At 48.4% G+C, this 24,457-nt stretch overlaps 1 protein-coding gene across 1 annotated transcript; it reads left to right on the top strand.

Moving 5' to 3' along the window:
- The first annotated feature begins 7,670 nt into the window (after positions 1 to 7,670).
- Mrps18a (mitochondrial ribosomal protein S18A) lies at positions 7,671 to 24,164 on the top strand. The gene is made up of 6 exons (NM_198756.2): positions 7,671 to 7,785; positions 14,533 to 14,564; positions 17,956 to 18,063; positions 20,652 to 20,775; positions 21,032 to 21,101; positions 23,790 to 24,164. Exons 1-6 carry the CDS (start codon positions 7,674 to 7,676, stop codon positions 23,932 to 23,934), a joined length of 591 nt encoding a protein of 196 aa, NP_942051.1. The 5' UTR covers positions 7,671 to 7,673; the 3' UTR covers positions 23,935 to 24,164.
- The last annotated feature ends 293 nt before the right edge of the window (positions 24,165 to 24,457 follow it).

The raw sequence follows: 24,457 nt of genomic DNA, 5'->3' as shown, positions 1-24,457 counted from the left end.
TCTGCCTCAGTAAATGGATAAGTAAATGACAAAACTGAGAGCAATGCGACCAGATAGGAGATTCCAGAAAACAGAACGGCTAAACAGTGAAAGAGAGTGGGCTCCTCATGCCTCTGTCTATGGGAGTTTTTTCTAGATGGTGTTAGGTCAGTAAGACACTACTATGGTAGAAAAATGAGTATTTTAACTATTTTTATTTTACTTATGGTGATGAAGGTGTGTGTGTGTGTATGTGTGCGCCCACGCATGCGTGTGCGTATGCACATGTACACAAGCAATGAAGAAAGGTACACATTGGTTCCTCCTACCTTTCCATGGCTTCCAGGGCTGAAGTAGGGCCATTAGTCTTGCAAATACTGTAATGGTTGTTGTCAACTTGAACAGAAAACAAGACCATAAATAGTGTTCCCTAACAGACTCTGCTTCAGTTCCTGCCCTGAGCTCCTACCTAGACTTCCCTCTGCTACCTGTAAAGCAAACTTCCTCCTCAAGTTGTTTTTGGTCGTGGTGTTTATCGCAGCAACAGAAAGCAAATTAGGACATGGGACAAGCTCTTTTACCCATTAAACCACCTCGGTGGCCCAGACAATGAATCTCAGACCACGTGGCAAAACAATTCCAGATGAATTGAAGATTTAATTATGAAGTCTTTGCAAGAAAACATAGGAGGACATTTCCACGACCTTACAGAGAGGGTTAGTAAAAATAAGCTGGATGGGTGGTGGAGTTTGTCTTTATTCCCAGCACTCGGGAGGCAGAGACAAATGGGTCTCTGTGAGTTCAAGGCCAGCCTGGTCTACAGAGAGTTCCAGGAGAGCGGGAGCGACATAGAGAAACCCTGTCTTGAAAATTCCAAAGGGTGTGTGTGTGTGTGTGTGATAGTACAAAATGAAAATATACCAACCAGACTAGAAAAACATGAATTTTAAAAAATTAAACTAACATCTGTTTAAGAAATCACACTTCAGGGAGTAAGAAGGCAACACATAAAAAATTATATGACATTTGCAATACATGTGGTCAGCAAATAACGAGTGCCCAGAATATAAAAAGAACTACAAGTTAATAAGAAAAAAAAGAGACCCAGAGGGGCCAGAAAGATGGCTGTGTGGTTAAGAGCACTTTCTGCTCCTACCAACGTCCAGAGTTTGGTTCCCAGTATCCATGTGGTGACTCATGTGTGGACTCTGACTCCAGTTCCAGGGGATCATACATCTTCTTCTGGTTTCTGCAGGCACCGGGCACACACATGGTGCATGTACATACGTGCAGGCAAAAACAGTCATGCTCATAGAGTGAAAAATAATAAAATGAAAATAAAATTTAAATATATCTGTCTAATAACAATGTATCAAAAATATGTAAATACAAAATGGGCACAAATCCTGAAGACATTTTACAAGACAGGATGGATATCTGAATGGTTTATAAACATATAAAAGCTGTTAAGCATCGTATGAATGTGAAATAAATCCTCAGTGACCTCTTACTATATACTAGCCAGAGTGACAAATTAAATCTACAATTAATTAATTAATTAATTTAAAAAATCAAACATTGACAAGGTTTTGGAGCATCTGGAATCCCCACACACAGCCGGTACCAGAATAAACTGGTACAATTGTCATGGGAAGTTTCTGGGGATGTTCTATCAAAGCTGCACGTATGTGTACCTAACAGCCCCCTCCCTAGAATATGGCAAAAGTTCACGAGCTGGGTGGTTTGCCAACAGGCATGCTTGTCCCGGCACTATGCGCAATAGTCCCACGTGGGAAGGATATTTAAAGTGGCATACATTCTAAGAAGATACTACATAAAGGTCAAGTCAGGGAAACGTTAGCAGTGCCGGAGACTGAGATAACGGTTGTCCTTGGGAGGACATACAGCTTGGTGTTTAGAGCGTCGACTGTGTTCTACTTGTTAGCGTGAAAGTGTGCTTATTCTGTGGAAACTCATCAAGCTGTACACTGAAGATCTGTGTGCTTTACTTACACAGCTGATTCTTTAATTAAAACATACGTGTGTGTGTGCTGCATGCCTGTGTGCATGTGTGTGTGTGTGTGTGTGTGTGTGTGTGTGTGTGTGTGTGTGTGTGTGTGTTTAAAGAAACCCCTTTAAGACACATGCACACTTTTAATCTCAGCGTTTGGGAGACAGAAGCAGGCAGATCTCTGAGAGTTGGAGGCCAGCCAGTTCTATACAGCAAGTTCTAGGACAGCCAGTAAAACTTTCAGTTAGTTAGTTAGTTAGTTAGTTAGTTAGTTAGTGATAATCTCTTGAGCAAAATGTGGTGGTACAAAGTTATTTTTTCATATAGAAGCTAATAATAAACAGGCTCAGAAAAAACAAGATGGCTCACAGTGATCGGCAGGAACCATGCTATTTCCCCTGTTCAATGTAATCGATGCTCACCTCGGGATTCATTGTGGGATTTATACCTCTTTACTTCATTGCTTCTTTTCTTTTTCTACTATGACCAGGTCACCTGTTTTCTTTTAACGCGTCTTTGTAGAAAATGTAAGCTGGTTTCGAAAATACCATTTACTGTTTTACTCACTCACTCATTCACTCATTAGTTCATTCATTTTAGAAAATTTTTCCTCGAGCTTCCTGACTTCAACTTAAGCAGAATCGCCCAGAAACACTCAGTTTAGTTCCAGCCCATTCAGTGGCCTGAGCAGTGGGAACTCAGTGCTGCCTGGGCTGTCCAGCCTTCAGTAGGAAACTGCTTGACAGGCACGGGGAAACCTGGACACCCTCAGTCCACCGCCACTGGTGGAGCAGCAGTGAACCCAGGAGCCAGGGTGACCCATTCATCCCTCAGTTCCTCCTTTCCACAGCCTTTTCATTGGCTGCTTGCCCTTCCTTCGCTCCACCTCTTCAGGGTCTCTGTGGGAGTAGAGATCAGACGTGACATCACAGAAGACGTGCATCCATGGGAAGAACTTAATGGCTCGGTATCCAACACATCACACCCACTGAGTGGTCTCCCTGTTGGTGTGTGGGCTAGCTGATAGTTTCCAGCTGAAAGATTACACCTCCTAGCTTCCCTTTCAGACTACGGAGTCACTTCTACCCGCGTTGGGGGCTGTATTCCATCTACCCCTGTAGGTGTTTTGTGGGCGACAAAATACTCCCTCAATAAGGACAGACGGTGCCTCTCTTTCTTGCCACCTTCTCTCTCCAGCTGCCTTTAAAGAATCTAACATAAGGGCGGGGCAGGAGTCGGGGCTTTGGCACCAAACGTTAGATCTCTTAGGCAGTGCAGGGATACAGAAGACCAAAAGAGAGGCTAGAGCCTCTTCTCCACAGACGGGACTGTTCATTCCAAAACAGTGAAGCACGTAAACTCTTCTCCAGGAAAAGAGGTGCCAATGTGGGGAAATGCTGTCAGGGGCTCTTTATAGGTATTGGGGGGGGATGGTGTTGTTTCCATTCATAAAGAACTGAGGAGGTTCCTCAGTCCATTGCCCTGGGCTTCCAGCATGCACCGGGCTTCTCAGAATGCACCGGGCTTCCCAGCATGCACCGGCTTCCCAGGATGTAGCCACAGGATGATTAGGGTGGCCCAGCTTTGCATTCCACTCTGCACGGGCAGGCTGACCAAGCAAGGTCATTTGTAGGAATCCTGTCTCGTGACCAAAGCTTTCTGTCATTCCAAACCCTGCAAGAGATTGAAAAAAAAAAAAAAAAGTAGGGTATAAGGTCTCATCTTTCCTCTAGCTACTTCCTGCTAAGAGGGTCATCGTAGGTGGGGAGAGATAAAGAGGGGGTTCCTTAGGGCTCTTCTCTAGCTTATCTGATTCCAGGATTTTAAGGGGTTAGACGGCCTCCCTTAGGATGGTGAATGATGTTTGAGGGCTTGTACTATCTGCGGTAACAGATTCTAGAGGAATTTTAAAACACAAGGACCAAAGATGAGAGCGAGAACGATCCTGAAAACAGGCCTAACCGATTCGTGTTCCCCAAGTGTCCCCAAAGCCAGTCCAGCTTGATGGGGGATTTCGTGGCTTATAATTCTGTTCTTTCTTTTAGCTGTCTCGCATCTTCCCTCATGACGCCTGATAAATTTATGTAGAAGCAACATCCCTGCCCTAACATGGCACAGGCTCCACTGTTCATTGACAGAATGGGGTCTAAACCCCGTCTATCTTGTAATATCATGGCTGCCGGGGAGTCCAACTGAGTTCGGAGCTTTTCAGGGCCGTTCCCATGAGGGCCCGCCAAGGTTACTCCCAACAGGAATGGAAGGAATATGCCAGCCCTTTTGTTCAGACAGAGAAGGGCTGGTGATTTATTTCATTTCCAAGGACGATTATAAAGCAAAACGAGTTTAAAGCAACTTAAAGTTTGTTTAATGTAAAATAATACTGGAAATCACCCTGGTTAGAGAGTATTGGATGCTTGAGTAAAATGCTTGACTTAAAACGACAATACATTTGCATGGCAGGAACGCCGAGGCTCAGGTAGTTCCCTTGGATGGAGCACCATCCCACGAAGCTCCAGGCTAGCCTCATGCAGGACAAGAATGCCTGGCAAATAAGACTAGTAAGTCTGCCTCTTCTGCCTCCAACTGCGTAGGCCTGAGCACCGCTGGTCATGTGGTCCTGGCCTAAGTAATCCTTTCCCTTATCAAAAGATGCGTTACTCCTCATGTCTCAGATGACAGGGGGTGGATTCTCTTGCCCAGTGAAGGATTCCAGATTTCTGCACACGCTTCCTAAATGTCTCAAACAACGGAGAGCAGACACCAATCACTCCATCCTCATTGTCTTCTGAACTGACAGATGAGAAGATGCTGTGAACAGGGGAACCTGGTACCGAAGCCTACCACTAACTGGTACAGGACCTATACGCTAGTTTACTTGGTCATGTCCTATAGACCAGCATTCAATTCTTCCTCTTAGCAAAGGCTAACCAGAGTTCAGGCGCTAACCACCCATGTCTTCTCATTAAAGGAGGTCATCAAACTCACAGCTTGGGAGGTTATTCAGAATATCCAAGCGGTGTTTTGACAGTTGATTTTATATCTGTAATATCAGTGAATGGCTCTCTATTCAGTGAGATGGCAAGCCCCCAGACTCTTCAGGAGAAGAAGACTTAGATGAAGGAGATTCTCTCCAGCCTGGGCTCGCTTGTTACTTTCAAAATAGAATCTAGTCTCTACCCAGAAGAGACTGCCTGTACTCTCACCTTGAAGCCTACAAAGAATACACAGGCTTTGCCCACGAGGTAAGGGCACCTGAGTGGAAAAGAGACATTGCTTCTCCAGGAGCCGAGTGAAACTTAGGGATATTTTCTTAAAAGTTCCAAAAGCCAAAAGCTCATTTAGTTTGATTATCTTACTTTACAAATTACACTTCCAAACAACCAATCTATTTTTAAATAGAATGTGATGTTAGGAGACGTGCTTGCTGCTGTCAGAATGTGGTCTAGAACTTTGTCCAGTGACAAAGGGAGTAGAGTTGGCTTTGGCCTTCTCTGTCAGTGCAGTCTATGCTACGTGTAATTTATTTATTACAGGCTTGACATGACTGCTTTCACAGCTCACCTGCTGGTTCAATGTATACAATGAAAACATACAGATTTTTAAATGTTGTATTAATAAGGTTAATTTTAGAAAACTTTGGAGAGTGGATCATTTCTCTTGACATGGCAGTCACTGCTTCAGTGACTTAGGACGTTCTAGAATGTTCTAGAGAAATGCCTGTTGAGGAAAAATCAAAGCAGTCTCTGTCCCTGGGAGTATGCTTTTTAAGTTAGAAACAATTTCTTTTGGAGGAAAACAACTTAGAATTAAACTGTCTCTTTACACAGCTAGACAATATAAATATGTTTACTGTACAATCTTGGAATATAGGCACAATTTGATGTTAACAAAAACAAGTCTTGTCTTGTTTTCAAATACTAGATAAGGTCACTTAAGGTAACAGTTTCACTTTTAAAATATTTTATCTTAGTAAATTGTTTTTAATCAGAAATTGTCTTTTACTTGGAATACTGTTTTTGTTCATTAAATATTAGCTGGTATTGTTAATATCTGAAACAAATTTACAAAGTTTATCATATGTAAAAGCAGGGAATATCACTTGGACACTGTTCAGATTTGTTTTCCAGATGCTGACTTTAACTGATTTCTTCTCCAAGGCTTCCAAGTGCCTGATTCTCATGCAGAAGACTGAGGTAACAGCAGCTAATTAGTTTCCTTACCCTTCTACAAGACTCTGTCCTGCCGCTTGCCCAGTTACAATTAACTGGTGTTACTCCAGATGTGAAAGTTTTTCTCCTTGTCTCTCTTTTTTTTTTTTTGGTTCTTTTTTTTTCGGAGCTGGGGACCGAACCCAGGGCCTTGCGCTTCCTAGGTAAGCGCTCTACCACTGAGCTAAATCCCCAGCCCCTCTCCTTGTCTCTTAATGTTGCCCACAACTCCTGACATAAAGGCTCTGGATTTTTGCTGTTAAGTTTTGTCATGACCTCCTCTAAGGCATGGTGACTGCTGCCCTCCTCACTGCCCTTAATCAGCAACCTTAAAACTGAGAGATCGACATCCCCAGACCCCTAAAAGCAGTTCAGTGACCTCTAAGAGGAGACTAATGTGTTACGGGCCATCCAGTGCGCCCCTCTTCTCACCACTGAGAACATTGTGTGGGGGCCTCAGAATAGACACAGCTGGAAACAGCCTTCTTCACATCAATTAACCTCTCTGTCTCCCCAGCTCTCATAGAGAGAGCTGTTGTAGGGTGAGAGCCACTGGGGGAGCTTGCATGGAAGATTTTATTTGGGTGTGGGGTTAAGTTCTGTGGGTAAAACATTTAAAAGATGGATTAAAGGTTGGGGATTTAGCTCAGCGGAAGAGCGCTTGCCTAGCAAGTGCAAGGCGCTGGGTTCGGTCCCCAGCTCCGCAAAAAAGAAAAAAGAAGAAAAAAAATTGCAATGTTCCTTTCTTTGTTTTCTCATCTTCTTCCTTTTCCTTCTCCGCTTTCTTCCTTCCTCCCTTCCTTCCTTCCTTTTTTCTTTCTTTCTTTTTCTTTTTCTTTTTTTTTCCTTTGAGCTAGGACCACACTATGTAGCTCTAGCTGTTCTGGAACTCACAGAGATTCACCTGCCTCTGCCTCCGGAGTGGTAGGTGTGGGCAACAAAATTTCTGTCTTACTGGATCTTACAGTCTGGGAGGGTGACTGTAACTGTGTCAGCACTAAGATGGATGTTACCCAGGGGAGGTCAAGGTCATTTCCACAGTGAATGAAGTTTGAAGTGAAGTCTAACAAAGCGTTGCCAGGCAGCCAAAAGATAAGTGGTGCCAAGTGCTGGAGAGAAAGTGTATATAAGCAACAAAGATGGAAAGTGTGTATAAGCAGCAAAGATCGGCAGGTGGTAGGGATGGTCAATTCTATTCCCCGTCTGATGCTGAGAGTCAGAATCCGTGACCATTTTAATCTGTCCTGACAAGTCTAGCCTCAGTCACAAAAGCTACCCAGCAGGCAGTGTGGCGTGTAATTTACCAAGGGAGACTAAAAGGCAACTTTGAAGACGAGGTACTGGCAGACAGCAGCCAGAGGAGTGATAGAAACAGAAGGAATGAGTGGCCACGAGAAAACCAATCGCCGCACAGCGGCTGCGCACACCCCTGCTCCGGAAGCGGAAGTGCACACAAGGTCAGGTGTGTTCCCAAGATGGCGGCCCTCAGGGCTCTTGTGTCCGGCTGCGGGCGGCAGCTCCAAACGCTCCTGGCAGGCCCCGCCGCGACCGGCTGGTTATGGCTTCCAGCTCGCGGTTTAAGAGAAGGTGAGTCCCAGGATCCAGAGACCTCAAGGACTTGAGAACAGCGTCATGACACTTCCGCCAACCCCGATGTGCCCCTCCCTCTCGGCGGGATTCTGAAACCTCGGAGGTTCAGTCTTCCACAGGGAGCTTAAAAGGCTTTAAGACCCTGGCGGTGCTGCTTCACTTTCCGGTTCTTAGTGCCTCCCAAAAGTCAAGGGGAACTGAGAGAAAGATCTGGTCATTTAAGGATCGGAAAAAAAAATGTCTCAGAGTTTAGAAAAGCTATAAAGGGCTGAATGTTAATTCTCCCGTATTTTTCAAATCGCCTGCCTCCACCTTGGTTAAAGCATGTCGCAAAATCTCCCATCTCCAAATCTCTGAAAAATCTGATTAAATGGTCACTTTCTCTGCCGAGGCTACTAATCTGAGAGATAGCTGCCAAGGTGCAAAGGCAGTTGGAACAACTAAGACAGAAGCGAGTTCTAAATGTTAGGTCTGCATTTCATTAGTATTAAATCTGGGAAAGTAACCAGATTCTAGCGTCAACTGAGACCTTACTGAAGGCCAAATGCTGTGTCAAGCTGTGAGTCAAGCAGTGAAAGGACTGTAAGGGGAGAAGGCACAGCTTCTTGTGACGCTCGAGTTACAATGAGCTATGGCCATATCCCCCAACCAGTAAATGGACATTATCCATTTGCATGAAAGAGTGCAGTAAGATTCTGTAACCAGAAATAGTAAAGTCCTTTGGAAATTTTCATACAGAGGATGCTCCTTGAACAGGCTCGTAAAAGGATGGGATTTGGCAGAGTGAAAAGGTCTTTCCGGATATAGTCTTTTTTGTGTTCTGTGGGAAGCAGGAAAGGATAAATGTGTAGATAAAGAAATGAAGAGGAAGGGACTTGTCTTTAAAATCAGCCAACCAGGGAATATTAAAGTTACTGAGAAATAACCAGATAGAAAGAGTAATAATTATGGTTAGAGAGAACAAAAAGAATGGGGAAAAAAGGAGCCACTGGATAGCCATTGTATATAACCATTATACACAGCTTAGAAGAGGTCTCTTTTTTGTTTCAAACTCTAAATTTCATTAAGAGTGGCAGGTAAGCTGGGCAGTGGTAGCACACCTTTAATCCCAGGAGGCGGAGGCAGACAGATTGAGTTCAAGGCCAGCCTGGCCTACCGAGGGAGTTCTAGGACAGTTAGGGCTACACAGAGATACCCTGTCTTAAAGATTCAAAAAGAAGAAGAAAGAATGGCAGATAAGGAATTCAGTTCAGAGGAATCAAGAGATAATTGATGGGGGATTAGTTAGCAAGTGTGCTTGGGGATTCAGGCATAAATGAAAGATGGAACCATTGCTAAGAAAAGAAAAGTCCAGATGCTGCCTGGGCAGAGTCAGATTAACTCATCAAGAAAGTCACCAAAGAGATCCTGTGGGTGACAGTAGACTTGGTTTCAGCTCTCCTCGTCCTACAACATTGGGCTTAAGCTCATAATGTGGGTAACTGCCATGTCAGATACTAATAGCTCCAAATTGCATACCCCTTGTGAAATGCAGCAAAGGGTTCAAGGTCTCACTATACTGACATGGACTTGATGTGTACATCAGGCTGGCCTTAGACTCGCAGAGATCCACCTGCCTCTTCCTCCTGAGAAAGGGCTTCTGAACTGGAGAGTTTGGAATGATGAGCTGTCTAATCAGTCTTTGGAGTCATCTTCTCTACAAATACTTGATTGCCACTCTTTAGACAGCCTGGACCGAAGGCTGAATATTGAGTTGAATTGCAGTGCGATTACGTGACAGCACTGTCATGTTTCATGTTCTTTCGGATCACCCATCTCTAAACCTTTAAGTGAACCTTGTGGCATTCTCCCTTTTGGTAAGGCATGTACAGCTGTTTTCACTGGTCTAGTGAGGATGCTTGTCACTCAGATAGTATTGTACATAAAACATTCACAGTATGGAAAACAAGCTGAGTCCTTGGCTGAAAATACTCAAAGCCTCTTGTTTTTCAAAGATAAAACTATATAACTATAGTAAGAATTCATGAGACTTGGAATTAAGAACCAAAGAGACTTCATGAGGACTAAGTACCAGTGCTGTCGCTTTAAACTTTCAGTCTAGGGCACTGCTTCTCAGTCAGGGATGGTCCACCATTCTCCACTCTCACCCCCAAAACATTTGGCAGTGTCTAGAAACCTTTTTGGTTGTCAGAACTGGTACTACCAGCACCTGGTAAGTAGATAGGGATACCATTAAATGTCTTACAACACACATGACAACTTCACAACAAAGAACATCTGGCCCAAACTCTGTCAGCCAAGCGCGCGCGCGCGCGCGCGCGCACACACACACACACACACACACACACACACACACACACACACACACACACACACACACTGGGGTGGGAAGTGGAGTGGGTTTTGTTTTCCCTGTATGGCCCTGGCTATACTGGAACTCACTCTGTAGGCCAGTCTGACCTCAAACTCAGAGTTCCTCCTGCCTCTGCCTCTACCACTGGGATTTAAAGGTGTTTGCCACCACTGCTGGGTTTGATGCACACCTTAAATGGTGACATTTGGGAAGCAGAGGCAGAGGTAGAAGGATCTCTGTGAGTTCTAAGATCAGCCTGGCCTACTGAGAGAGGTCCCGGCCAGCCAGAGCTACATAGGGAAGCCCTGTCTGAGATGGGGACAGAGGCCAGTGATTGATGGGTCCTGACAGCCTAAAGTGAGAGTGAGCAGATTATGGAAGAAGCAAGACTGAAGGGAGACAAATGACATTGTGATTTACTTAGGGCCTTCTTGCAGTAATGAGCGAGGTTTTCAATAACCATCTACTCGGTCATCCTTTTTTTTTTTTTTTTTCTTTTTTTTTTTTTCTTTTTTTCGGAGCTGGGGACCGAACCAAGGGCCTTGCGGTTGCTAGGCAAGCGCTCTACCACTGAACCAAATCCTCAGCCCTACTCGGTCATCCTTAAAGGTAGACGTTAGCACTTTATTCACTTTATTTTGTGAATGGGGGACTCTAGTTGTAAAGATGTGGTATCGTACCTAGCTTGAGCTGTAAGAAATAGAGTTGAAAGTATAGGCAGCTCTCCTCGTCTCCATGTAACACCATCTTGGTGCTCCACGGCAGGCCCTGCCTCTTGTTCCCTGCTTTCCTGACAGGATCTTAGCAGTTAAACTGCCAAAGAACAATTAGTGATTTCACCAGTGACAGTGTCAGCCTTACCACACTGAGAGCCCTTGGGAAGGAAGTGCATTCACATCCAGAAACCATGGACACATGAATTAACAACCGTGGTCCTACGTCAGAGTGTACTGAGATGAAAGGCGGGTGGGAGCGGGTCTTATCTCTCAGTAAGCTAAGGGGTGCTATCTGATAGGGACAGCAGCTCTACAGCACAGACCTTTGGGAGGGAGGAGCAAGTTGGGGCTTTAGGATTTGAGTGTTCTGCTAATGGGAAACTGTGTTAAGTACCAAAAAGACTCATTCTGAAGCTCAGGACAGAGGGATATTCCATCAGGAATTCCAGGGAAGGGCCATGGGAGGCCATTAAGGAGGAAAGCAGTCTGAGGCCAGAAGCACAAGCAGTGTTGGCGGTCAGGGTGGAGGGCTGCCTTCTAGCCACTCCCCATGCTCTGCTTAGAGCTCAGTTTCCACGTCCTTAACTGCTTGCTGCTGCAGGGCCTGCTCCCCTCTATCCGCCTTCCCTCTCTGCCTCCTTTACTACAGTTGAGTGTATACAGCCACAGTTGATGTGCCCATCACCGGCTTCTGCACCCAGTGCAGCCTCACTGTGCCCCAGGCTGTTATAATTCAGTTATCTTGACTCCCTCCTGGGAGTGTTTACTGAAGTACTCAGAGGACCTCTTTAGGAGGCATGGGCTTTATTAGTGACTTTCCTGTCCTTGCTTTACTTCTCTCCTCGGGGCAAAGACTGTGCCTTACTAGTCTGCTGTTACTCTGCTCAGGAGGGAGAGCAGCGAGCCTGACCGTGCTGCCTCTCCTGGGACAGATCATTTTGTGTACAAGGGGTGTCTGTCTTGAGCGGTTGCAGCCTTAGTCCTACTGAGAAAACAGTGCGTCTCTGGTGGCATCCTTCATGGTGACAAGTCTTGGGTCACATCTTCTCCTAAACAAGTTTCCTATTGGTGCCTAAACCTTCCTTAGTCCAGTTTTTTTATCCACCTCACTTCTCTTGAATGGAGAGGGGATCCGGGACAGAATGCATCTCGGGTTTTGTTTGGTTTTGCCATGTTTTTCTCTGCGCCCTGAAAAGCAATGCTATTCTTGATTCTTATCTCTTCTTTCCAGAGGCTTAAAATCTGCTCAGGACCTCTCCAGGCCCCAGCCGGGCCTTCTCCCCCTGCACTAACTCACCACCCTGATCAATCTCTGTCTCCCCGAGTTCCTTGGGTCATTCCTCTGGTTTGACAGATTGTCTCTCTTAGATAAGTGTCTGCCTATTGTTTTACCCACTGGCTTCTAGAAACTCACTGGCTGGAGGCTGCTGTGGGAGAGCTTGTGAACTGTGGGGCTTGCCATGGGCTTTGATCTCTTTTCCAGGGGCCAGTGGGATGACTTCAGGGTTTGGGTCTTTGCCTAGAGTGATGTGTGTTTCGTTAGACTTGTTTACCTCATGGTTAGGGCCCAAGTGCCTGGACCAAGAAGGAAACCACATGTTTATGCTCTTTGTGTTTCGGGCCATTGTCCTGATGCTGACTTCAGTGGTTCAAGAATGTGTCTCTGCCTTTGTTTCCTGAGACTTCTCAGAAACTTACCCCCGTACCTGTCGTTGCTCCCATTTGGTCGCCCTCTGCCCCCCCCCCCCATCTCAGTTCTCCAAAGTAGCAAAGTTTCTAAGGTTCCTGGGGTTTACTGTGGGTGGAGATAAGCTCTGTTCTCCCTGGTCCCCTTCTGTGGGCCATTCTGCAATGGGTGCATCATGGTGACTTTCCCTCTGCAGCTGTGCTGGCTTCTAGGCTGACAACCAGGTTGAGTCTCACCCACATCCCGTTCATGGGTTGGTCTCTGTTCAGGACAAGTGGAACCGTGTGTGAGGGTGACGCAGTTTCTGTTAACACACAAGGAACCTAGTTCATATAAGTGTTTTCTGAAGAAAGACCCTGGGTTTTTCTGGTCATTGAGTTTTCTGTGTCTGGAGTTGGACATGGAGGGCTCTCGATTTGGTTGTTTTGGAGTAATGATTCTTTATGAATGGTCTGCCCAGAAAACAAATGAGGAATAATTCCAGGCAGCCTGTGTTCAATTAGGTGTCGGTCACAGAACTCACTGGTCACAGATGCTGACATGGACTCTGGTTGGATCAGTGTTGCCATTCCCTTAGGCCCTTTGCTTTTTACTGTTTATATTATGTTTTTGGAGAAGCAGTATATGTTTATTTTAGAAAATATGATAGGCAAAAAGAAGAAGCAGAAGTACCCCCTTCCACGTCTGAGGGATAGCCAGGTTTCTAACATATACCCACAGCTGGCTGAGAGCCTCCTGCAGCCCAGAGCTAACTTGTGTATTTGCGGTTGGATATTTTTTCTAGGGAGAGATCTTTAGCTCCCACTGGATTCTCAAAGTCAAAAATCTTAGACGCTTTTCTAGTCTATATTATTTCTTGTGTTAGTCAGAGCTAAAACCAAACTTTGATAGCCAAACTACTGTTTAACTGGGGTTTTAGTATCTGGAGAGACAGTTTGCAGATTATGTGAGCTCAGCCTCCTCTTGTAGCAGTTAATAGTTACAAGGAGACAGTGGCAGTCATTTCAGTCCTTAAACATAGCACTGACTGATTCGATTGGTTATTTGCTGTGTACCAGCTAGCAGCTGTGGCTCTTTCTCTAAAGACGCAGGAGCATGGAGACTCTCCAAGAACAGCTGCTGAGTGTGAGCCGGCAGCCAATTACCCTCGGCCTTGTCATTCAGTGGCCTGGTTAGGTGACATGGGAAGTGTGTGTAGCCTGACAGATGTGTGCAGCTGATGGTCTCGTCTCCGCTTGTCTCCTGCCCACCCCAGGCATCAGTAGGCCCTGGATTGCCCTCAGTGTAGAATGGTAGTATTCCCCGAAGCCCTTGAGCTTACTCCCTCTCCCCTCCCCTTTCTCTGGTATGGTAACAGAACATGACCCTTCAGGGAGAGGTGAAGAAGGACGGAGCTGAGGGTATTTCCTTCATGGCCAGTTTCATGCAGGTTTGACACAGGATTCCCAGGATACGTTTTGGGGAATATATTTGTCTCACTGATAAGCCACTGTTAGAACACAGACAATGTTGTGTTTTTAGATTATAGAAACCACTTTGGGCTGATTTACTCTGCAAGGGGACATGTGCAAAGGGTACTTCTGACCCTTCCAAGCTTGCTGCTCCAAAAGCTTTCTGGTTTACTTTTGTAGCCCAGGCAGGCCTCACACTCATAGCAGTTTTCCTGCCACAGCTATTCAGTTTGCCAATTCTTCTGGACAGAATCAAGATGACTCTCAGCCTCAGAAGGCAAAGCCCAGCCTGGAGACCCTTAATCCTAGAGAGATGTTGCAGGCCAGTATCCCAGGCTTGCCTACAGTCAGCCTCAGGGGGCATAGAACCCTGGCACTTAGGGGTGAGCCCTGCTTACTTTCTGTCCTAGGCAGGGACCGTGGGAGAGTGCAGACTGAAGGCTCCTCTCCTCTGCCTGTGTAGAATTTGAGCTGTTATTTGAAACTCCCTGTTCCTTATTAAATGGCTGACCTAATTTTTCCCCTTTATCTCTCTAGTGGTGAAAATCCAAGAAGGGAAGACGACTGTAGTAAGTATCGCTGCGTTGGCCACTCACGACCTCCTTAACGTTCAGAGCCGCCTGGCTGCTCCTCTGAGGGATGGATGGACAGAGGCCCAATGTGGACTCCTGGCTCCAGGATCTGCTCCCTCTGAGACCATAAATCCTGAAGTGTACTATTTCTCGGGCTGTGTGCTGTAGTGTGGGTAATCAGGAGCAGTCGCTGGGCCTGTGCTGAGGTATCTGTTACTTGATTAAAGTGACCTTTTGTATGACAAAGTCTCAGAGGCCTTTACTAATATGTTCTCTGGCAGGTGATAAATCAGTTTCCCAGAGGGGAAACTAAGGCAGCATTGCAGGCTACAGAGCCAGAATTAGTTGGCCCAGGGCCAGGGGCCTGCCCTTCTGACCTTTGCCTTCTGTCTGGAATGACTTAGTACCCTTAAGTGACATGTTAGGAGGTGGCAGGCCCTGGGCCCCAACCTCACTAGCTGGCACCCTGGCTTGTCTCTCAGTAAGAAAGCTAGAACTATTCTTCCTCCCATGCCCCCCTTTCCCTCACCGAGCCCATCTCACCTCCCTTGGGGAGTCAGTCATGGGGCCTAGATTATCCCATAATCCTTAAAAGACAACCTTGTTTTCACATGGCCTTCAATGCCTCCAAGAAATTCTCAGCCACCTCACAGAGCTCCCAGAAGGCTCAAGAACTTCCATGTCGACCAGGGGCTTAACCTCTCTGGCAGTCAGCCAAATATAGTCTACCCTAAGGCAGTCTTATCCCCAGGAGAAATCCAGTCATTCTCCTCCCAGAATACCTCCTTGGCCTTTCTACTGGGGCCTTCCCACCCCAGTTCTTACTGTGCAGGGAACTCCATGTTCTTAAAGCACTTCTCTGGTTCCCTGATTAAAACCTAATGCAGTCTGGGCATGATTGTGTATATCTGTAATCTCTGTACCTAGAGAATCAGGAGTTCAAGGCCATCCTCAGCTATATAGAGAGATCAAGGCCAGCCTGGCCTCCATGAGACCATTTCAAATGACAAAAAAAAACTGAAACAGGCATTCACCCTATAAGTTCTATGCTGGAGAAAAGAGTGACAGCAGCCTTCTTTGTTTTTATTTTTTGAGACAGGGTCTCTCTGTCTTGGTAATCCTGGCTGTCCTAAAACTCAGTGTAGACCAGGCTGGCCTCAAACTCACAGAAATCTGCCTGCATCTGCCTCCTGAATGCTGGGAGTAAAGTGTATGACATCGCACCAGGTGATATCAGACTTTTGAAGTGGTGTATTGCTTCTGCTTTTCTGGGTACAGAGTGCTCAGTGCTAAAGAGAGCGTCCCCTGCCCACTGCATCTCCTACTATTACAGCTGCTGTTCTGGGACCAGCCTTCTTTTTTTCTTTAGCTCATTAGGACACCTGTTCTTCTATTGGCTGTTTCTGCTTTCCCTTGATAACCCTGGCAGATCATGTCTGGCTCTCTGGGCTGCCATCTTCAGACTCTTCAAAACTAACTAGTTCACCAGAACAGCATCTCTCAGAGATTGCTAGGCATTCAGAACTGAAGACTTACTCCTCAGTTACTAGTGCTGTTCACATTGGCTTTTAAGTGTAAAGAGGTTTTTTCATGTGGGACACGGATCTGCTGTTTGTAGAAGGCATATGGAGACACTGGCTCTGGGGTGAGCCCGTGCATGCCTGGTCAGGTGCTGCCGTGGCTGACTGTGGGTGTGCGCCCTCCAAAATAAGATCCGTCTCCTGCCGCCCATAGCTGTGGGAGTTAAATAGTCTGGTATATGCGAGCCATTCCTAGCACAGAATGAGGTAAATAACGGTGAGCTAGTAAATGCTAGCTCTCCCCTGGGGCCCTTAAGGCCCCTCCCAAGGCCTCCCATGCACCTTAGATTTCCCTGGCCCACAGCTTCTCTCTGACGTGTTTAGGGTTGCCATGGTAGAAGCGGGGGTGGGTAGTGGTGCCTGGCATAACTGAGCAGAACTTCTAGCCTCTGTCCCTTGGCCAGTCCCAGCCCGGGGACAAGGTTACTTTTGTCCTAGTGCCTCTCAGATCTATCCCACTGTGCTCTCGGGCTCAGCCTCAGAGGCCTGCTAAGCTCCCCTGCAACTGAGGCTGACTCCCAGGTCGCTTTAGTACACGTAGCCATTCCAAGGCTGGGTCACAGGGTCCATCCATGATGGGAGATGTCACACAGGGCCTCTGCAGGGTATTGAAAGGATGTTATCCAAAATAACACAAGGATGAGGATAGCCTACTCTGTATAATGAGTTCCAAGCCAGCCAAGGCTACCCAGTGAGCCCATGGTTGTTCTTAGAGGAGGGCCCGTATTGTGTTCATCTGCCTGGACTTTCCGTGTTTGCGGAGGGAGAGAGGAGCAGCAGTGCACGCAGATGCTTCCTTGTCTCGCTCCTCTCGGGGCTTCTCAGCTGCAGCACTGGCTGCTGCTCTTTGTTGTGAGACTTCCCTGTGTCTCCTTGCTAGATGCCCATAATACACGTTCTCCAATTGTGCAATCAGAAATGTCCCCAGACACGGCCAAAGGGGGAGTGGGGCACACATCATGTCTGGTCAGGACCTGCTAGTGTAGACTTCGTTTTCTTCCATAGAGCTAGAAACAGTGCTCTCAGCAGAAAATGCACAGAATGGGCGGAGGTTTTCTTTGAATATTGCTTCTGACTATGCCATTTGGAACTTCTTCATACGTGTGCGTAGCTGTCTGTCTGTATACATACGCGTGTTTTTGGAGGCCAAAAGAAGGCATCAGATTCCCTTGGAAACCAAAGCCCAGTCCTATGCAAGAGCAGGACAGACTCTTAACTGCTGAGCCATCTCTCCAGTCCCCATTTGGAACTTTTAACCACCTGCATGTGCCACCTTTTCCAGAAGCAGGGGGAAGGAAGCCTAGGGTTCAGGTACTTTATTGTGGCTTGTTGATGAAGGAAAATAGCATCCACTAAAACCAGCAAACTAATCTTGTAGTGTAGTCCTTATCAACCTGTGCATCACGATCCCCAAAAGACCATCAAGAAATACAGATATTTATATTATGATTCAGAACAGTAGCAAAAGTATAATCATGAAGTAGCAGTGGAAGTAGTTTTGTGGTTGGGGTCGCCACAACCTAAGGAACTGTATTAAAGGGTCATAGCATCAGGAAGGTTGAGACCACTCTTCTAGTTACCAGGTTCTATGTCTATGTTGTCATTTGTCTTTTGTCTGGTTTGAGGCAAGATTCTTACTGTATAACCTCTGCTGGCTTGGAACCTAGTACCTTGTAGCCCAGTTGCTGCCATGAGACCCCCCAAAAGTAAGCTTTGACTGGCATTCATGCATTGTGTACTCAGAGCTAAAGACCTGCATGTCTGACCCCGGCTTTCACACTGGTGTTTTTTCTTTTCCTGCTTCTTAGATTGAAGGCCGAGTCACAGAAAGCCCCAAGGCAACTCCAGATCCCCCTAATCCCTCAGGCCAGTGCCCCATCTGCCGTTGGAATCTGAAGCACAAATATAACTATGAGGTAAGTGTGACTATAAAAACTGTCACCCTGCACTCACTGGGGTCAGGGCCTCTTACCTTGAGCGCTGTCCTCCCTATATAGTGACAGCTGCATTCCACAAAGCCATTAAAGGCAGCACTTTGTCCAGTAGCTGTCAACCTGGCCATGTGGTAGACTCTAAGGAACTTGAAGACATACTGGGCTGGGGGCTGGAGAGATGGCTCAGTGGTTAAGTGCATTGGCTGCTCTTCCAGAGGTCAAGGTTTCAATTCTGAACTAGAACAGGGTGGTAAGAGCTATATATATCAAGTCCCAAAGAATCCAGTGCCCTCTTCTGGCCACCACAGGCATTGCATGTACACACATACATGCACACATACATGTGCCCACATACATGTATGTATAAAATAAAATCTCAAAAATAACTTTTTTAGAAACAAGAAGTATGGGGCTGGAGTGATGGCTTAACAGTTAAGAGTATTTGCTTCTCAACAAGACAACTTAAAACACCCAGAGCTCCAGTTCTAGAGTAGCTAATGCTCTTTGTCCCCAGGGATACTGAGGAACCTGTGGTGCACATGCATACATAGAGGAGAACCACTTAGACACATTCTTATAAAGGAAAGTCACTGCTCAAACAACTCAGCCTCAGGCAGACCCAGTCAGCATGGCATTTTTAAAGTTCGCACAGGCTGTGGGGCTGGAAGCCACGGACTACATTTGTGGCCTTGTTCAGAATGGCAGGGGTAGTCCTCATGGGGATGGAATAGGGTCTGGATTTGGCTCCTCTCCCCTTAGGTAACGAGGTGGTTCACGTTCTCGTCTCCACCGTGGAGTTCTGGACTCCATACCACCCAGTTGCTCTAGCTCTTCCAGAACAGCTGCTTCTGGAAAGGAGAGGATATGAACGTATCCAGCAGCGGACAGCATAGCAAGGGTGGGGCCTGCTCCAGAGGCCGTCCTGGGAAGTCATGGACTTTGTAGAGCTCACTTAGTGTTAGAGAGAGAGAGAGATGTGTCCATGTGAGGGCACAGATGCCACACACAGCACAGGCATAGAGGTCGGTCAGGTCTCCTTCCTGTGGCCCCGAGGGTGGAACTTAGACAGGCAGACATGGTGGCAAGTACATTTACTGGCTGAGCCGTTTTCCAGCCCTTAAATCTCTGATTAACCCCATGAAGTAGGGACTTCCTCTTCCTTGCTTTGCTATGAGGGATCTCAAGCACAGAGAAGGTAATGAATGTGCCACAATCACCTAGCACTATATCAGAGCTGGGCTTCAGATCTGAGGTGCCAGGCGGAGCCCACGTGATAACTGCTACCCTGCAGAAGGTAGGACCTGGCCCTGGATCCCCACACTTGTTCTCTAGAGCACTCACTGGTGACATAGACACTCTATTTTGGAGTTTCAGGTGATTCAGGTTCTGGGCCAGTTTGACCTGTGTTGTCCCAGTTCCCCCTTTAAGGCACAGGATGACTAAGCGCAGAGATCCTGGTCAGGTGATAAGGCCAGGAAGATCTGAACAGAGTGACCCAACTAATCTCCTGGTCTGGGAGCCTTGGCTTCAGTCCACCCCCGGCATGGGGTCAAGAGCAGGGCTCCCCTGCCCTGGGTCCTCTCCAAGTAAGTGCAGGAGTGCAGCAGAAGGCTGAGGTCAGAGCTCTTCTCACAGATGCCAGTGCACATACACAGGCATGCTTGGAATCTCAGCTGAGACAGGGAGGCCATGCCCACACCTGCCCCGGCACCCGGGGCACACTCCTACTGGCCGTTTCCAGGAAACCAATTTGGCTCTGTTCTTCCAGGAGAAGAAATCTAATTCTTTCCAAGGTAAAGGCTAAAGTTGTTTTTCCTTTCCCCCTTTCCACTAGGAGCACTGTTGGCCCAAGCTGTGTGTAACTGTTGGCTGGCTTGGCACCCTGCAGTAAAGAGTCTGAGGATGCAAGCCAGCATGTTAGCTCTGGATTAGTCCAAGCCTTGCTACCTGCTTCTGATGAGTGTAGGGCTGAGAGTTCCTGGGTCCCCAAGAGCCGTTAGTGATTAAAACAGATTTGCAGTCGTGCAGTACCGGCAGCCAGGGCAGCACAGACAGCGACTGCTGAGGCTGACATTGGGCCCTGGCAGGGCAAGTATTAACCCTTCGAGCCATTTGTGGTGGAGAGAGAGTTTGTCCTTTTTGCTAGACTTATCCCAAGGTTGTTGGGGGGGGGGGGGCTGCAGGGAAGCCTAAGGACCCCGTCCCTCTAGGATAGCAGGGCTTAGGAGATGTGGACTGAGCTTCGTATCCCACTCCCTCCCTCTCTGCTCAGCCGCCTGCCTAGCACCTGAGCAGGAACTTCAGCTGCACCATCTCAGCTCTGGGACGGAGAAGCAGAAGCCATTCCTCTCACTGAAATGCTCTACATGTCCCATCAGCAGAGGAGAATGGCCACCAGTCATCTTACTACTGAGAAAGACTGGTGGTTAAGCGCTCCCTGCAGCGTTTCTGGTCTCACCCGATGATGTCAGAACATTGGGGAGGTGCTGCAAGCTCTGTGGCCCACAGTCCAGGTTCCCACACTCCAGCAAGCCCAGCGGACCCACACTCCTCTCCTTGGTTTTCACTAGGACGTGTTGCTGCTCAGTCAGTTCATCCGGCCTCATGGAGGCATGCTGCCCCGGAGAATCACAGGCCTGTGCCGGGAAGAACACCGAAAAATGGAGGAGTGCGTGAAGATGGCTCATCGAGCAGGTCACAGTACCCAAGGCCAAAAGGGGTGGTGGGGACTCCAGTTCCTCTTCCCAGCCAGCCGTGACAGCTGGGAGAGAGATGGCGAGCAGAGCAGTGGTTAAATGAGACGCACACTCACGCACACATGCACACACACACATGCACACACAAACAAACACACACATGTATACCCCTCCTCCCCGCTCCCATGGTCTTTGCCCCTGGCCCTTTCAGAACTGTGGAGACTGACCCCTTTCATGTTCTTCCTCCCATTCAGGTCTGTTCCCAAATCACAGACCACGGCTTCCAGAAGGATGCTCACCAAAGGATAAGCCCAAGCTCAATCGGTAAGAAGACATGCGCACAATTAACCCACGAGTTCCAGGGCCCGTGTCTCACTGCAGCCCGAGAGAGCTAGGGTGTTGCTTGGCTGCTCCATTCCCAGCCAGCCCAAGCACACACCTGTACCATTCCTGCCATGGCTGTACTGTGTGCTATCTGCCACCTGCCTGGCCCAGCTCTCTTCTCTTTCTGTCGTACAGGGCCTTGACCCAGGGGCAAGGAAACACTGCTGGGGCATTAGACGGTGTCAGTCCCTGTGGATGATATACACTGCGCTGCCATGGGCAAGTCAGAGCTCTTATACAAACTGATGTCCAGCTCTCTCCAGCACTGGGCTCATGACAGGGCAGAGGCAGGCCTGAGCCATGGGAGGAGCATCTGGGATAGGAGAGATGTACCTGCATAGAGTCAGTCACACCAGTGCTCCCTGCTGGCAGCCACACGACTGCCATGGATAACTGCCATGGATAAGGTATCCGAGGGCTGAGGGGGACAGATGCACGTCAGCCCTCAGCACCAGCAGGCTAGGCAGGCCCTCCAGTGCGAGCAGATCCTCACCTGACTCTCGGACAACTGTCCTCTTGCAGGTTCCCCTCTCTCTGACATCACCCTCGTGGGCAGTTAGATCTATAGCATCCCTCATTCAGCAAAGAGCTGGGTCTTTAGAATTGATTTTGCAGTTCTTATGCCCTCTACCTGCAGCTCCTCTCACCTCCAGTGTGCCGCGGGCTCTGCTGATAGTGAGGAAGACACACTCTACTCTGCAGGGTGTCTAAGGCAGAGCAAGACTGCCCAACCCCAACAGACCTTTGCAGAGATCCTGCCAGAGCCTAGGTGGAGGCTGGGAGACCCGGTTGTTAGGCAGAGAGGGTAGAGATAGGGTGATATAGGCTTGCTTCTTTGTGCCTTGCTTTCCCCATCCCTAGATGCTGAGCCTGAGCTGGGCTGGGCTGGGCTATCCACCAGCAGCCCTGAGGAGCAGGGCATGCTCTGGTCCATTCAGGGTTGAGCCCACCCCCAACCCTGGCTTTTTAAGAGGCAGCAGCAAGCCTGAAGACACAATCCATCCTGCCCTCAGGCCTTTGAAGCTAGGCCAGGCTCCCTCCCTTACATCCGGTGTCCTTTAGTGTGACATGGGATTGATGATGTGTGGGGGCTCTTGAGCTGCAAAAAGCCATCCTGGGGGAAGGGAAGTCCTGGCTCAGGAGGTACTGATCTCTGTACAAGGGACGCTATGGTTACACCCAAAGGTCCCTAGGCTGCACTCCAGGGCCTAGGCCCTGCTCACTCCTCCATGTCCTCAGCACCCTGGTACAGCATTGTTTCTCCAGCAGAGAGGATAGTACCCCTCTCCTCCTTTCCTGTGCTTAGCACACATACCCAGGCCAGGCCCTGCTCAGGAGATGTAGGAAGGGGCTGGTTCAGGAAAACATGAGTTGTAGCTCGAGCTGAGACGTCCACAGAGAGCTGGTTGGATGCCCCCAGCCTGCCTCGGTTAGCTGGCTGCTCCATGTGGCACTGACGCAGCCGAGACTAACTAGAGGAGAGCTGAGGAGAGCTCTGGAGAGTGGTCAGCTGGGGTCTTCTGAAGCCCTTGAGTCCTGGTGAACACCCTAGGTCATGGGCCTCTTCATAAACCCCGTCTTCACCTCTCCCTCTGGGGACTGGGAGGGGCCAGCAAAAGGGCCAGCTGGTGGTGAAGGAACTTATGCCGGACTAAACTGCTGTCCTAGAACAGCTGACCATAGAAATAGCAGCCCTGTGCAGGCAGTACCCAGAACAGTGTTAGTGTCTCCAGCCAACTGGGGTGGGCCTCATCTTCACCTCCAGTGCCCACACACAGGTACAGGATGGGCTCGCATTGCACTCCCTCTTCATGAGGCGAACAGCTGAAGACCAAGGTCCAAAGGAACGTGATGGGAAGGCGTGAATCAGCAACCCTTGTCAGCCAGAGATGTCAGCCAAAAAATAATTTTAATTTCTGCCAGGAATACTCGCTTTTAAAGTAATACTTGAAGGCTTCTAGAGGCCTTGCATAGAACACAGGAGGACCCCTGGCCTATGTGGCTGAACTCTGAGTATGAAGGATGGGCCTTCCTGATCAGGAGCCAGGTTTCATTATGAACAGAGTAAACCCCAGTCTTGGTGCTATGATCCACCCTTCCAGGAACAGTCAGAGCCTAGGCTGTCCCCAGAGGAGTCCCGACGGCCGTGGGCGGCTTCCATCTTTCCCTGCCCCTCCCACTTACAGAAACCTGCTGGACTGGAGTGCGCTGCTCTGTTCATCCCTTGCTTCCTACTGGGGGAGGCGGGCTCCTGCCACAGTCGCAGTGCCCTGGGAAGCTCACTGGGGGCTAGGGTGTCTATGCCACATTCCTGTCTCTAGCTTCAGGCCAGAGACCTCCTGTCCAAGCAGCCTCCTCTCTGCCTTCTGCCTGCAGTGCAGATCACACTGACGACTCTTAAAGAGCAAGGGAGCCGGGTCTAGGCTGCCTGGCCCTGCCTGAGCCCTGACCACACACTTGTAGCAGCGAGAGCCCAGCCCATCTGTTTACAAAACAGCCGTGTCCCCCGCACCCCCAAATGCTTTGCCTTCTGAGAAAGGAAAACTGGTGAGGGAGGCTGCACCCAGCCCCAGGGGACAGTGACCGTCTCCTGCCCCATCAGGCAACCTCTTTGTGTTCTCACTACAGCTATCTGACTCGCTGGGCTCCCAAGTCCGTCAAGCCAATCTACAAGAAAGGCCACCCTTGGAACAAGGTGGGTATGGCCGTGGGATCACCTCTCCTGAAAGACAATGTCCGCTACTCCAGAAGGCCTCTGAAGCTGATGCACTAATGGGAGGGATACTGCTGAAGATCCTGACTAGAACCTTCCAGAAGATGTGCTTGCCCCTCCTGCCAGAACCACTGTCCTCCACAAACAGGGCAGGGATGTTGGAACTTACTTCTGTTCCTTAGATCTGCCCAGCTGCAGCGTTGGGAGCCAGAGGCAGCCAGGAGCTGGATCTCCTGGTCACTGTTCTGATGACTGGCTGTGGCCGAGGTCGGAGCAGGAAACTTACCCAAGGAAATATAAATAAAGCAGGCTCTTGGCCTCCCCATGTGGTCAGTGCTTAGAAGTGTGGGGCCCGTGCAGCGTGCGGACCTGCTTATTGGGCCCTGTCAGTGTCAGTGCCACGCAGGGCCCATGGTCCAGCACTGTAGGTGGAGGCCGAGTGATGATCAGTTACAAGCAGCTTTTGTTGACTCTGGGAACTCGAGCAGGCTCCTAACCACCCCTTCCATCCATCTCCACACGAACATAGAACATACTCGGTGCCTCCCTCATTAGCTTATTCCAGGCCTCTGCCTCCTGGTTA

This window comes from Rattus norvegicus, chromosome 9 (assembly GCF_036323735.1).
Source record: "Rattus norvegicus strain BN/NHsdMcwi chromosome 9, GRCr8, whole genome shotgun sequence".
Taxonomy (NCBI): domain Eukaryota; kingdom Metazoa; phylum Chordata; class Mammalia; order Rodentia; family Muridae; genus Rattus; species Rattus norvegicus.
The sequence above is the reverse complement of the archived record's forward strand: the minus strand, read 5'-3'. Positions and strand labels throughout refer to the sequence as shown.